Raw genomic sequence first — 12,770 nt, 5'->3', positions numbered from 1 at the left:
ATTTGAACAAACGTAAGTGCGGTCACCCGAGTAAACTGCATATAAATTTCAAAGCAATAGGACTTGCGGTTTCAGAGGAGAAGGCAATTGTTGATGGACGACAGACGACAACGGTCGCGGACAGCGGAGCTAAAAGTGATTAAATCCTAGATGTGTGCATGAAAACACCTGACATAAATAGTCAATTGTATTGGTTGGGAAAAAATTTGCTCTATAAGTGGAACCAAATTTATTCAACATTCAGAGACACAAGTTCTCATATACACACGGACATACAAACATTCAATAGGAGACACCCCTTGTGTGACTACACCCATATATAGGCTAAACACCCCAAATAAATTAATTATACATTAAACTTTGTTCCCTTTAACCGGAATATAGAGACATGAATTTTTTTTAGCAAATTCATATGCATAGAATGTCCTTTGTCTGTTATTTATGAGTTGTCATTTTACATCTAAAGGCTGATTTGGATGAGGTTCCACTTTATGGAACACACATCGTATCCGTTCCTCTCACAACCAAAATGCACCCAGCGGTCGACCAATTCTACTGTATTCCCTCCCAGAGCTGTATGGTGCCGACAATCAGTTACGTAGGGGGATATGCAAGCAATCCAGTGCTGTGAGGAGGAATGTGTCCCCAAAGGAGAATATCCATGTGATGTGACCATATTTGATCTGTGCTATACAATTATGGAAGAATCTGACAGGGACAAACCATCAGATACTTATGAGGCAGCTACACTCTATGCACTATTGAGGAGTTCTATCAGAGCAGACATGTGGAAATCACTTGGACCCACGAGCCATGCCAATTGTGGTTTTTAATCATTGAATATGTTTCTATCTAGTAAATAAGGAAAGATGTTATTTGTGACCATATCTGTGAACAGATGTTTACTATTTTTGCTTCACTGTCATTAGTGCTATTGTTAATGTCAATAATGGTTATGAGCTTACCACACACAGTAATTATTCTCTGTTTGCATGTACAGTAAAAATTGCATTTCATTAAGGCTATTGTAGGGCTATTTTAAAACACAAACCGTGTAGTACCTTGTTTTCAGAGTTTGTCATCTTTTTGTTGCAGTAGATGGTAAGATGCAGTGCAGGGGGAAAAACCGGATATTCGGTTGCCATGGCTACAATTTCAGGGTTAAAAATATGAGGAAATTTGTGGCAAAGATATCTATTGAACGAAAGTTATACAACAACCGATTTTTTTCTGTAGCATTCAGATGTATATGTATGACAATATGAACCTAAATCTATGACTGTATAAGATGTCAATATAAATTAAATCATAGTCATCTCGGTAAGATTTAAAAATTAATAAATTTCACAACTTTCCGTCAAGTTGCTACTATGACATGATTGGATGACCTTGTTTTTTGAGTTTTATTTTGTAAAGTATTTAATTTCACATATCACATATCACCAACCATTCTTTCAAGAGTTATTACTGCCACAAGAAACGAATGCAGTACAAAACACAATTGTTAGGAGTATTGGATTGAAATGTTTACAACATAAAGGTGATACTCATACTTCATGCAAAGTTTACGACCTCAAAATAGGGTATTGGACAAGTTAAATTGTCAGTTAGAATTCTATTTACAAAAGCCTGGTTGTAATTGCTTTCTAAGTGAAAAATGAACTATTAATTATCAAAAAAACATTGATTTTATAATCAGCATGATAATGAAATTCATGTGAGATTCTTTACTTGTTATGTATATGGACACCATAACGTCTAATATGGTTTGTTTTCTGGTTTAATTGCTATACCTGAATGAAAATCTTCATATGCCTTACAGTAATATCCACACAAAATATAAAACAGAATCATTTGTTGCAAATTTCTTCCCGATTACTCATTGATCTGGCTTTTTTAGACTGCAATTAGTCTCAAACTCACAATTTCCACAACGCCATATTTTACCTCTGAAAAAGCTGCTTCAATAAGCAAGCAAATGGTCACTACTTCATACATGATGCCATAACTCAACAAAGTTTTAGGCAACCAAAAATAGCGATTTACCTGTTTTGAATATATAATTTGACTAAATAAAATTTGACCAGGGGTCAATGGGAAAAAAAAACCGCGATTTTTCTCGATTTTAGTTATATTTTTTGAAGAATGATATAGCTTATTTGAAAGTATACATGTCGAGGGTGACAATGAAGGAAAAAAATAAAATTTGATTTTTTGAGCATTTTGACCGACATTAGCCAGACGATGGCCTTAAACAGCTTTCAGGGCCACAAATCATTTGCATGGCAGTATACTGAATTTCATGTTGATTTATGATCAAAATATTAAAAAGCCAAAAACATATACTGCAGAGTATGTCACATATCACATAGTCTTTTCAGAGCACTAGATTTCCTGTAGATTGTACTAAGCCCTAGACTCTCATCTTTAACATTCTTGACAAAGTGCTATGATGTATGATTTTTTGTTGAAAATATTCATCAAATTGAAGAGGAATATTATGAATGAAAGACTTATTCATATATATGTATATATCTAACTTCTGAGCAAGCCTTATCATAGCCTATCTGTGAACTGGCTGTCCGGATTTGTCTTTGAAATTTTCATCACAGATATGAAATTTTTTCTAAAAACCATTATGGAACTCCTTTGTACCGATGTATTTTGATGATTTTTTACTGCATTTTACAGGAGGTTCATAACAAAAGCTTGTGATGCTGACCATAATTAAAGTTTGCTTACCACATGTTTACCATAAAAATCATAATCCCCATCTGCCCTGAATAATACATGTGATAATTAATACACATACTGCGAGCAGAGAGTACGTAACCAACTTTTGAAGCTTCAACTTTCCCTTTGTCTGAAAATGAAGAAGGTTGAATATACAATTCGGATAGTTTTCAATCGGATTGGAACCCACAACATACGGCATCAGTCGCCTAGATGAGAGGCCACAGACAGAACCATTCGGCTAAATCTCCACTCCCAAAAAAGAGTGGTTCAATAGCCGGCCTAAGTTGTTACACAAGGAATGTGTCTGTAACAAATACAATTGGAAGTTTTAGAAATCAGAAAAATGCATTTATTAAGAACCTTAACGTAATTTTGTAACATTTAATTGAACAGCAGTTCAGAAAAGCTGTAAATGCAATAAGAGTAAAATATAAAATCCAAATAAGTTAAAAGAGATTGTTATGTAATTCATTTCCCCCACACTCATCATGACCTGAGTTCAATTATTCTAGAACATTCTCAAGGTCATTGCCCTTAATGACCTCACAACCTTGAATCCAATTAGTAATGTTTGGAATGTTCTGGAAATTTAATTAGTTGTGTAAGAGAGATAATTTTAGAACAGTAATTAGCATGTCAATAAAAGTTCTAGATTGTTCTTATATGCCCTTATGTAAGCACATGTGTATAAAAGGGACGTGCACAGCTTCCAGTCAGACTTTTAGGATCGTGTCTCTTGTGTGTTACTAAACTCCAGCAGTAGTCATTCTCAAGACTTTTCAAGACCTTCACTGCCAACGCTGGATTTATACTGTGGACTTTGTGCAGCTTCAAGCCTGCAAGCCAAAGGACTGTTCATTCATCCAACTGACTGTTACAACTCTGAGACTGGAGCTTTGCCGTCCTAGCTGAGATAAGTAGTCTGTACACTTTTAAAGCTTGTACTCTATCCCTGACTTAGCAATTAGTTTTATTTTCGTAATAAATTTTGTTTAAACGTTAACTGCTGAGTCACCCTTTTGTTCGTTTTCTCTGCACGTAACAAAATTGGGGGCTTGTCCGGGATACAAGCATTTTGAGCCATTTGATAACATTTTGCCAGTCTTTTCAAAAAAATACTATATACTGTGAACTCAGCGAAATTTAATCATGGCGGAATTTAAACCAGAGGAAATTGATGACCTTGATCAGGACACATTTGATTACCTCAGAAAAGACGACCTTATAACACTGGCCAATTTCCTTAAAGTAGAAGTCAAAAGATCTATGCGCAAGAGGGAAATACAGTACCGTATTGCCAAACATCTAGTTGATTTAGGCCTATTTGAGGAATCCACCCTGAAAGATTATTAGCCCGAGTCTACCTCTGAACTCAGAAATTAGAATTAGAAATGCAGACAAATTTGGATATCAAGAAACTAGAATTACAAATGGAAAAAGAGAGACAGGCATTAGAAAAAGAAAAAATACAAATGCAGTTAGAAATGGAAGAAAGACAGAGAGAGAAAGATAGGCAGGAAAGATAAAAAAAGAAACGTTTAGAGCTTGGACAGTCAGGAAAATTCTTCCCTTTAGACAATTTGACATAACTAAGCATTTCAGGTTAGTTCCCCCTTTCCAAGAAAAGGATGTTGATAAATATTTCCTTCATTTTGAGAAAATTGCTCAGAGTCTGAATTGGCCTAAGGAGTCCTGGTCTACTCGAGTATGTTAAGGCGAGGCTCTAGAAATTTCTCATGAATATGCAAATTTGTACTAATAAATATTCATAACTCCACGAGCGCGCTCAGCCAGCGTGGCCAGGTTCCACTGGATCGCAGACGTGTCTGTGTATGTGTGGTGGGTGTGCGAGTGTACGCTTCGGCTCACGTGGGCAAAAGACCGAAACGGGAGGTTTGGAACGGCATTTATGCCAACCCACCTCACCGTTTCGGTCTTTAGCATATTCAGAGCCCACTAAGTTATGACTTATACATATCGAAATCGCGAAATGGACTCAGACGAAGGATATCGTGGCTACGCCATCATGGTCGATCGCGGCCGCGGCCATCAGCACATGTTTCATGATGTTGATTCCATTCATCAAGCCAGGCCGGGGACAGACTCAGGTGCCGTTTTTGAAACTACACAATGAAGGCTAGTATATATCAAATATTTTCAAAACGAATTCCAGGGGTCACACGCATACGATAACATCATGTTTTGCCGTGTGTCTTTTGACGGGGGGGGGGGACCGCGAACTGCAGATCATGCAAGAAATTTTAGAAACATGTGATCAGTTTTTACTAAATTCCTTCGGCTAAAGGCTGCCAGGTTATCGATATTTTGAAACGAATGTACTCGTAGGGCTTCTATTACCATGTAAGCATTAAACTAATACAAGCTGACGAAGCATACAGCTTTCGTTAGATGTAGAGGACGTCGTTTAACATTTACTTGTTCCAAGTTGTCTCACTGACGTTTTTATGTTTGCATAATGTAATGACCTTCAAATTCCAATGTCGTCTAGAAATCAATTATGTAGTTTACGTTCCCACTGTCTAATATTTTGTAGTCTTGTCGTATCTTATGAAGTGCATCTTTTTTCCATTTCTATCTCGGTTTTAAATGTTGGGTTAGACAATATTTACTGACAGTGATTGGTTGTAGTGGTAAGGAAGGGGGGTAGTTCATTCCATGTGAAGAGGGGTATTTTATATGGCAAGGAAACAGGAAGGGGAAGAATATTACTCATGCCAGTTGTGTATAGATATTAAATGGCTTTCTCCTTATGGAATACAGGAAACAACCAGTGCATTGCAGTGGCAGTTTAAAACATTCTGCTTCATATTTGCTATTGCGGAAACCAATGAATTGAAGAGCAGTATTCAGGTAAGATCATGATACCCCATGAACAAGTTCAATACATATTTATTAGTCAGTATTCTCAAAGACTGTATACAGCACTACAGGAGTTGGTTGTTTTTTCCCAACAAAATTCAATATTCCAAGAATATAAGAACAGTGCTACTTTAAAGTATGCATTAATTAAACATTATATTGCCAAGATTAGGTATTGTGCAATTTAACAAAATAGCAGCTCTAATATTGCTGCATGGAAATGCAAATATATATTTCGGATGAAAATTGATAAAACCATTTCGCCAATTGCCCATGCAAAAAAAAAATGCACAAAGCTCTTTGCTGTCCCTCTTACAATGTAGTAAGCTTTAAAATGCAATAATATGTACAATTGTAAACACAGTATTTGCCTTCGTTAAAATACATATTTTAGCAATAATCAATATTCCAGCGTTTTAGGAATTGGGCAGCTAATTTTGTTTGTTTGTACAATTTCAGTATATGTTTATTCTTCTTATAATCTTCCAAGTTCGGTGCACTGCCCCCATTCTTGTTCCACTCTTTGATTGACTTTTGGCTATTCTGTATGATTTTACAGCTTCGTTCCTACTTGTACTTTAGCTTCTATGTATTCGTCATTTATTTTCTGATTGTTGGGATAGGCCCTCAAACGATTACGTGTTTGTCAAATTTGTCTACTTCTTTTGTCTGTCCTAGCACAAATATTAGACTGTCAATCGTGGCGGAGTTGTTGTTAACCTTCTTTGATGGTTCTTCTTGCATGGCCATGCTTGAATTTGTGGTTTCTTCGACATGAGGTATGCTTGACTGATCTGCATGCAAATAACATTTTTATGTTCAGTATTAGAAAAGTACAAATTATAAGTGTATACCAAAATTAAATAAATCATTAAGCAGTTCATTTGATATTGGAAAATCATATAATAGATATAAATTCATGACAAGAAATTCAGTGTCATACTTTGACAGCTCTGATGCTGCTTCCATAATTTCAGATGCTATTTGATTTTTTGACAAGCAAATGCTCTCAGTGTGGATTGTAAATAAGCTCAGAGATATCATAGCACACTTGCTTAGCATTTGCAAGATCATTTTTTCAACATGATTCAGGTCCACACCAGTTGAGTAGCATTTAACTTTAATAGTCACAAACAGGTAAGTCACTGGTGATCCTGTCGTAAACCATGTCTGTGCAATTAATCTATGAAATAATGTCAAACTGCATACATATTTCACATGAAAGGTAGCATATGGATCAGTTTCTGTTGTGTATATGAAAGCTGTGGAAACAGAGCTACATGTACCTGTGGTGGGGAAGGCTAGGCTATATGAAGTCAACTCCAACATTCACATTGACCTTTTGATTACCCTCATAGACACAGCCTTTCCTGTCACAGATAGCTGCATTTCCTTAGCTATGTAACTGACTGAGAATTATTTGCATTGCTATCTGGTGACACAGCCAAGTGTTAGGAACATCTACTGCTTATCATGTCAAGTAATGTATTTGCCTTTCAGGTGAAACTGATTACTTTCTTGATGTTTCTACTAAAATGATTACCCTGTTGAGTGTAGCCATTGTCCATATCATCTGTTTCCATGTCTTCAACTTCAATTTTCTTCTTCTCAGGTACACCAGTAGGTTCAGGATCATCAAAGGTCATTGTTATTCCAGGAGCAAGTACATCATCCTCAACTGATACGACATGTTCATGGATACCATCAAACATGGAATCATCGTCATCATCTGCTTTTGAAGAGGGCATGTGCTCTGGAGTTTCCTCTAAATCTGCAAGGTATATGTAAAAAATACCCATATTAATGTGTTGAACATATTGCTTCAATATATGTTATTATGCAATAATGAGCATTCATTTGATTACTCCCATAGACACAGCCTTTCCTGTCACAGATAGCTGCATTTCCTTAGCTATGTAACTGACTGAGAATTATTTGCATTGCTATCTGGTGACACAGCCAAGTGTTAGGAACATGTACTGCTTAACATGTCAAGTAATGTATTTGCCTTTCAGGTGAAACTGATTACTTTCTTGATGTTTCTACTGAAAAATGATTACCCTGTTGAGTGTAGCCATTGTCCATATCATCTGTTTCCATGTCTTCAACTTCAATTTTCCTCTTCTCAGGTACACCAGTAGGTTCAGGATCATCAAAGGTCATTGTTATTCCAGGAGCAAGTACATCATCCTCAACTGATACGACATGTTCATGGATACCATCAAACACGGAATCATCGTCATCATTGCTTTTGAAGAGGGCATGTGCTCTGGAGTTTCCTCTGAATCTGCAAGGTATATGTAAAAAATACCCATATTAATGTGTTGAACATATTGCTTCAATATATGTTATTATGCAATAATGAGCATTCATTTGATTACTCCCATAGACACAGCCTTTCCTGTCACAGATAGCTGCATTTCCTTAGCTATGTAACTGACTGAGAATTATTTGCATTGCTATCTGGTGACACAGCCAAGTGTTAGGAACATGTACTGCTTAACATGTCAAGTAATGTATTTGCTTTCAGGTGAAACTGATTACTTTCTTGATGTTTCTACTGAAAAATGATTACCCTGTTGAGTGTAGCCATTGTCCATATCATCTGTTTCCATGTCTTCAACTTCAATTTTCTTCTCCTCAGGTATACCAGTAGGTTCAGTTCATCAAAGGTCATTGTTATTCCAGGAGCAAGTACATCCTCCTCAACTGATACGACATGTTCATGGATACCATCAATCATCGTCAGTATTTGCTTTTGAAGAGGGCATGTGCTCTGGAGTTTCCTCTAAATCTGCAAGGTATATGTAAAAAATACCCATATTAATGTGTAGAACATATTTCTTCAATATATGTTATTATGCATAATGAGCAATTGGTACTAACAGTCAGAAAATCATTACATGTATCTTAATAAGCTATTTTACACTGTTTTTGTGTGTTTCTGAAATTCTACTTCATGGATTCAAGAAATACATTGCAGTTGATACACACGACAAAATCCCTCAAAATAGCCGAAAGCTAATTTAGGTTAAAGTGTGATATAAACCACTGATTCATTCACATATATACTCTTACCTCTTATGTCATCATCTTCAAAGTTTGTGGTAATGCTGCACTTTTTTCACCATTGCTATCATAGAGCTTTATTTGGTAGAGTGGAATGGTAATTGCACGATTTCTTACTCCATTCACACAATCCAACCAACATATCTGTTGATATACTGTTGTTCCATTTGCAGGCAAGATGAACGGAAATGATGCAGAGGTGGTCCTGAATCCTATGGAAGTATAAAGGTAAGTATAGATTATTCAAGCATGTTTAGCTTTAAAACAGCTGTAACATTTTCAGTGTAAGGCCAGTGTAAAAGGCAGTTCCTGATACTGTATATATGTGATTACTGTGCTCTGGGATAATCGTGTACGTTAGAAATTTATTCGTGATTGTAATGTTCCTAAAGTAAGTGATAATTCTGAAAAGCCATAATTATAAACACAAGTTCCAATACCCAATCGAGCAGTGAAATAAATGCAGCAATGAGAGTGATCCAGCAGCTATGTGTGTGATGACAATCATCGCAAATTTATCAGGAAGACTGCATGACAGTATATATGAAGCCATAACTTTTGGAGATATAATTTCAACATGTTCTCTTTATTAAGCAGTGTTTTCTCCAACTTCACAAGGAACACTGCAAAGCCTGGTATCCATCTTATCAACACAGCCTGTTTGTTTGTTGTCAACATTGTTCATAATCATGGACAATGATTATACAGGTAAACCTTGTAATTTTTGTGAAAAATAAAAGAAAAACTTTACGTACCTTGAAATCATCCTGAGTATCAAAAAATTCAACACCAATGTCATTCCTCTGCCACCAGACACCTTCACCTTGCATCAAGAAATCTGCTATTCTTTCATAGTGGCTTTGCACCAGTGTTGGTCTTCGACTTATTGTTTCAGCTGGGATAATGGTGTTTGGTCTTTTGGGAAGTTGTTTTGCAATTTTTCTGATGTCTGATTCAGTAATTTGTGATTGATCTCGAGACTCCCTTGTAATTTCCTCTTCAGCATCCAGGCGTACCATGGCGTTTCCTATGATGCCTCCAGGCCGCTTCGATGATGTTGCTTTGGTAACTCTTAGAATTCTGTTGAACACTTTCTCCTGGTTTTCAGCATTGGTTGATCGAAGAGAAACCACTCGAAGTTGATCCGGCTGATGAACAGTTAGATTGTGGAAGTACCTCCCGAACATCTTTCGTTTGGTAAGTTTCTTAGGATTACTGAAGATCGCTTTACACATGATTCCATGTAGAAAGGCAACATTATACAGTCGAAGAATCAAGCGAGTGCATCTTTCGTGATCATGTTTATAGGCTATTTCACTTATTTCAGCAAGTGTGTCTATAAGCTGACTGTGTTGACTACTTACACTACTTTGACCACTGACCTTTTCATGTAGGTACTGTGACACCAAAAGGATTGCCTTGCGTGCATCGATCACATCCCCGAATTTCGTCTTTGTCACCATATGTTGCCTGAATAAAGGTTTGTACACTGACCGCTTCATCCTTGTCTTCAATGTGTGATGGCAGCTCTTCTAGTACATTGTGTATGTGACCTTTTATATCTTGAAGAGGCTCTGATGGTAAAATTTCATATCTGGAGCAGTTGATGTCAGCAAGGTTTGCTTTTGGAGATAGATGAAGCAATGATGGTACTCTCTGAATACCGTGTAAGATTTCAGAGAGTTTAACTTGCAATTCAGGCTTCTTTAAACCTTCTGTTACATGTTTCTTCACCTCTAGCATCCAGCTCTCTTCCTAAGTCAGCCACTGTTAGGTTTGCAAACGGATGAATTGTTTGCCCTGACCTCTAGCTGTCTCCATATGGGACTTCCCTGGATCAGCAAGTCACGCTTCTTTTCCATGGATAGAAACTTCAACCTGTAACATGAAGAGAGATTGTCATGCTTTTTTGATTCCGCTCCACAGATACACTGGTAGTGACCACCCTTTTGGTGGTGTCCATCTTCAAATTCCTGTGCTGGTCCGTCACCATGGAAGAATCTATGTACATCTTCATACTGCTGTCTTCCATCGTTGGATTTTATTGGTTTGATCGCACTTTTTAGATCTTCAACTCTTGTTTCAATGTAGGACAGCTGATCAGAATCGTTAGAGTTCGATCTGCCCATTATATATAAGTGAGGCTGCTCAACAAGACTATAAACATTTACTTGTTTCCAATATTTGTTCAGAGACTCTTCATTAGTGAGATAATTAGCGCTGTCATACACCTAGCTTACCATAAACACAATATGGGAGTGGTTAGCTACTGTGCTATGGTCATGCCATACTTTGAAGTGACGTGTATGGTGTAGTTTCTTCTGAATCATTTTTTTTCGCATTTTATCCAATGTTTCTCCTTGTTCGTTCTCGTGAATTCTTCTTAACTCATCCTTCATTTCTTTTTCTTCTAGGTTCTGATAGTAGGCGTCATCACATCCATACACCTGACTTCTTAGAACGCCCAGTTTAACTTGTCTGTCAAGTTCTTGTTTCTGATAGTTTCTAAATTTATTTTCCGAGCATAGATTGTGTAGCTTTCTTCTTTTAATTGCCATCTTTTCCAATTATCTGCTTTTTAAACTCTTTAGGTGCTATTAGTTCACCAATATCAATTTCTCCATTTCAAATTTTTGTTTTCAGTATTTCCTGCAGGGTCCTTGCTGGCCTGCCCTGGGGTAGTGACACCTCCCCTCCAAGACCTTTCAGTGTTTTCCGACGAACTCGTCTATCAAAGTCACGACCTTGAACTTGCTTGTGAATATTGAACTTGTCAATATTGATGCCAGCTGATTTTGCATATTCTTTCGGGATTTGACCTCCATTTGCAGCTGCAACCCATACTTACTTGCTAGGCTACTCCAGTTACTTCCTTACCTTCCTCATAATTTGATATTTCACTTATGAAACTACTCTTGTTCCAATCCACAGATGATGGTTTTCCGATGTGGTCTTTTGGAATCAACTTGTTCGTGGACTCTAACTGAAAACGACGATTTACTCTTCTTGGCTGAATCAACAGACTCGAACTCAACAGATCAACGACATGTTTCATAGCTTGAAAATGACTGACCAGAACCGAGTACAGTCTTCAAATCTCTGTCATTTTCAGTGTGTGATTTTTCAATGCTTTTTTCATACTGGTGTATATCACTCGTCTTTTTTTCTTTTTTCTTGTTTGTTTATTTTTTTCTGCAAACCGATATCCTGAACTTTTAAAAGGGCTTCATCAAATGGTGTTGAATAAACATTATTATATATGACTCTTCCAATCGATGGCATAACTGTCCAGCTGCTCTGACAGCACATTGAACAGGCACATTGAGCCTTATGCCCTTAGAATTTTGCAATTTCCCATCTGTCTCATTGTATCTATTATGACATTGATTGTAGAGAAAGGTAGACTCTTAACACGATTCTGATAGTATTTGTTCAACAGCAGAATGTCAGCATTGCTTTTTTGACACTCATTACAATCTAATGCTATGAGCAGAGTTTGGATTGATGAAGGCAGTTTTTGCCAACTGGCTAGAGAAAAATGTTGTAGAAATGTTGTCTTTTCATGTTCCCTGTTCAGATGCAACCACTGAGCTTTAGTACTGAGTGTCTTCTCAAATTTTGAGAGTTTGAGTTTAAACAGATCACTGTCAACTTGCATTTTACTGCTAGTTGCCATAATAGCCTGATAGGTAGCATACCTGTGTCGTATGGATGTGTTGTACACTGGCATAAATCTTGTTTTGTTGACATTTTCGCCTTTATCCTGTGTAGAATTTCCAGGTTTAGGTAGCTCTTTTGTTGCTCTTGCTGCAATTGTCATAAAATAACCACAAAACGCCATATCACACTCTAAATGATTCAGTGAAAACTTTGGTGAAAGAAGCCAGCTTTCTTTGTCTGCTGCAAAATTGAATATGGCGCCAATATTTTTGTCAAATCATATGAGCGAAGTTGAACTTTGACCTTTCAAGGTGTACGTTTTCAGAGCGAAAGTGGGTGAAACGCATATCATGTATATTGCGGCATCAGCACTTTCTCGAATGTAAATGTAGTACTCAGACACGTTGACCGTTGACAGTCAAAAT

The 12,770-nt window shown here is 37.0% G+C and overlaps 1 protein-coding gene and 1 long non-coding RNA gene across 2 annotated transcripts; one reads left to right on the top strand and one right to left on the bottom strand.

Annotated features, from left to right (window-relative positions):
- The first annotated feature begins 4,531 nt into the window (after positions 1-4,531).
- Positions 4,532-11,895, top strand: LOC139129189 (uncharacterized). Its single transcript, XR_011551542.1, has 8 exons — positions 4,532-4,872; positions 5,518-5,607; positions 7,229-7,394; positions 7,746-7,910; positions 8,859-8,913; positions 9,304-9,393; positions 9,794-9,882; positions 11,617-11,895. It is a non-coding gene; the product is annotated as an uncharacterized lncRNA (long non-coding RNA).
- LOC139129188 (uncharacterized) lies at positions 6,183-7,364 on the bottom strand. The gene is made up of 2 exons (XM_070694827.1): positions 7,160-7,364; positions 6,183-6,410 (listed from the first exon to the last, which is right to left on the bottom strand). The coding sequence occupies exons 1-2, from the start codon at positions 7,362-7,364 to the stop codon at positions 6,244-6,246; spliced, it is 372 nt and encodes a 123-aa protein (XP_070550928.1). The 3' UTR covers positions 6,183-6,243.
- Positions 11,896-12,770: the final 875 nt, after the last annotated feature.

The sequence above is a fragment of the Ptychodera flava genome, unplaced genomic scaffold (genome assembly GCF_041260155.1).
Source record: "Ptychodera flava strain L36383 unplaced genomic scaffold, AS_Pfla_20210202 Scaffold_98__1_contigs__length_335564_pilon, whole genome shotgun sequence".
NCBI lineage: Eukaryota > Metazoa > Hemichordata > Enteropneusta > Ptychoderidae > Ptychodera > Ptychodera flava.
Note: the sequence above shows the minus strand (reverse complement) of the source record. Positions and strands in the feature narration are given on the sequence as shown.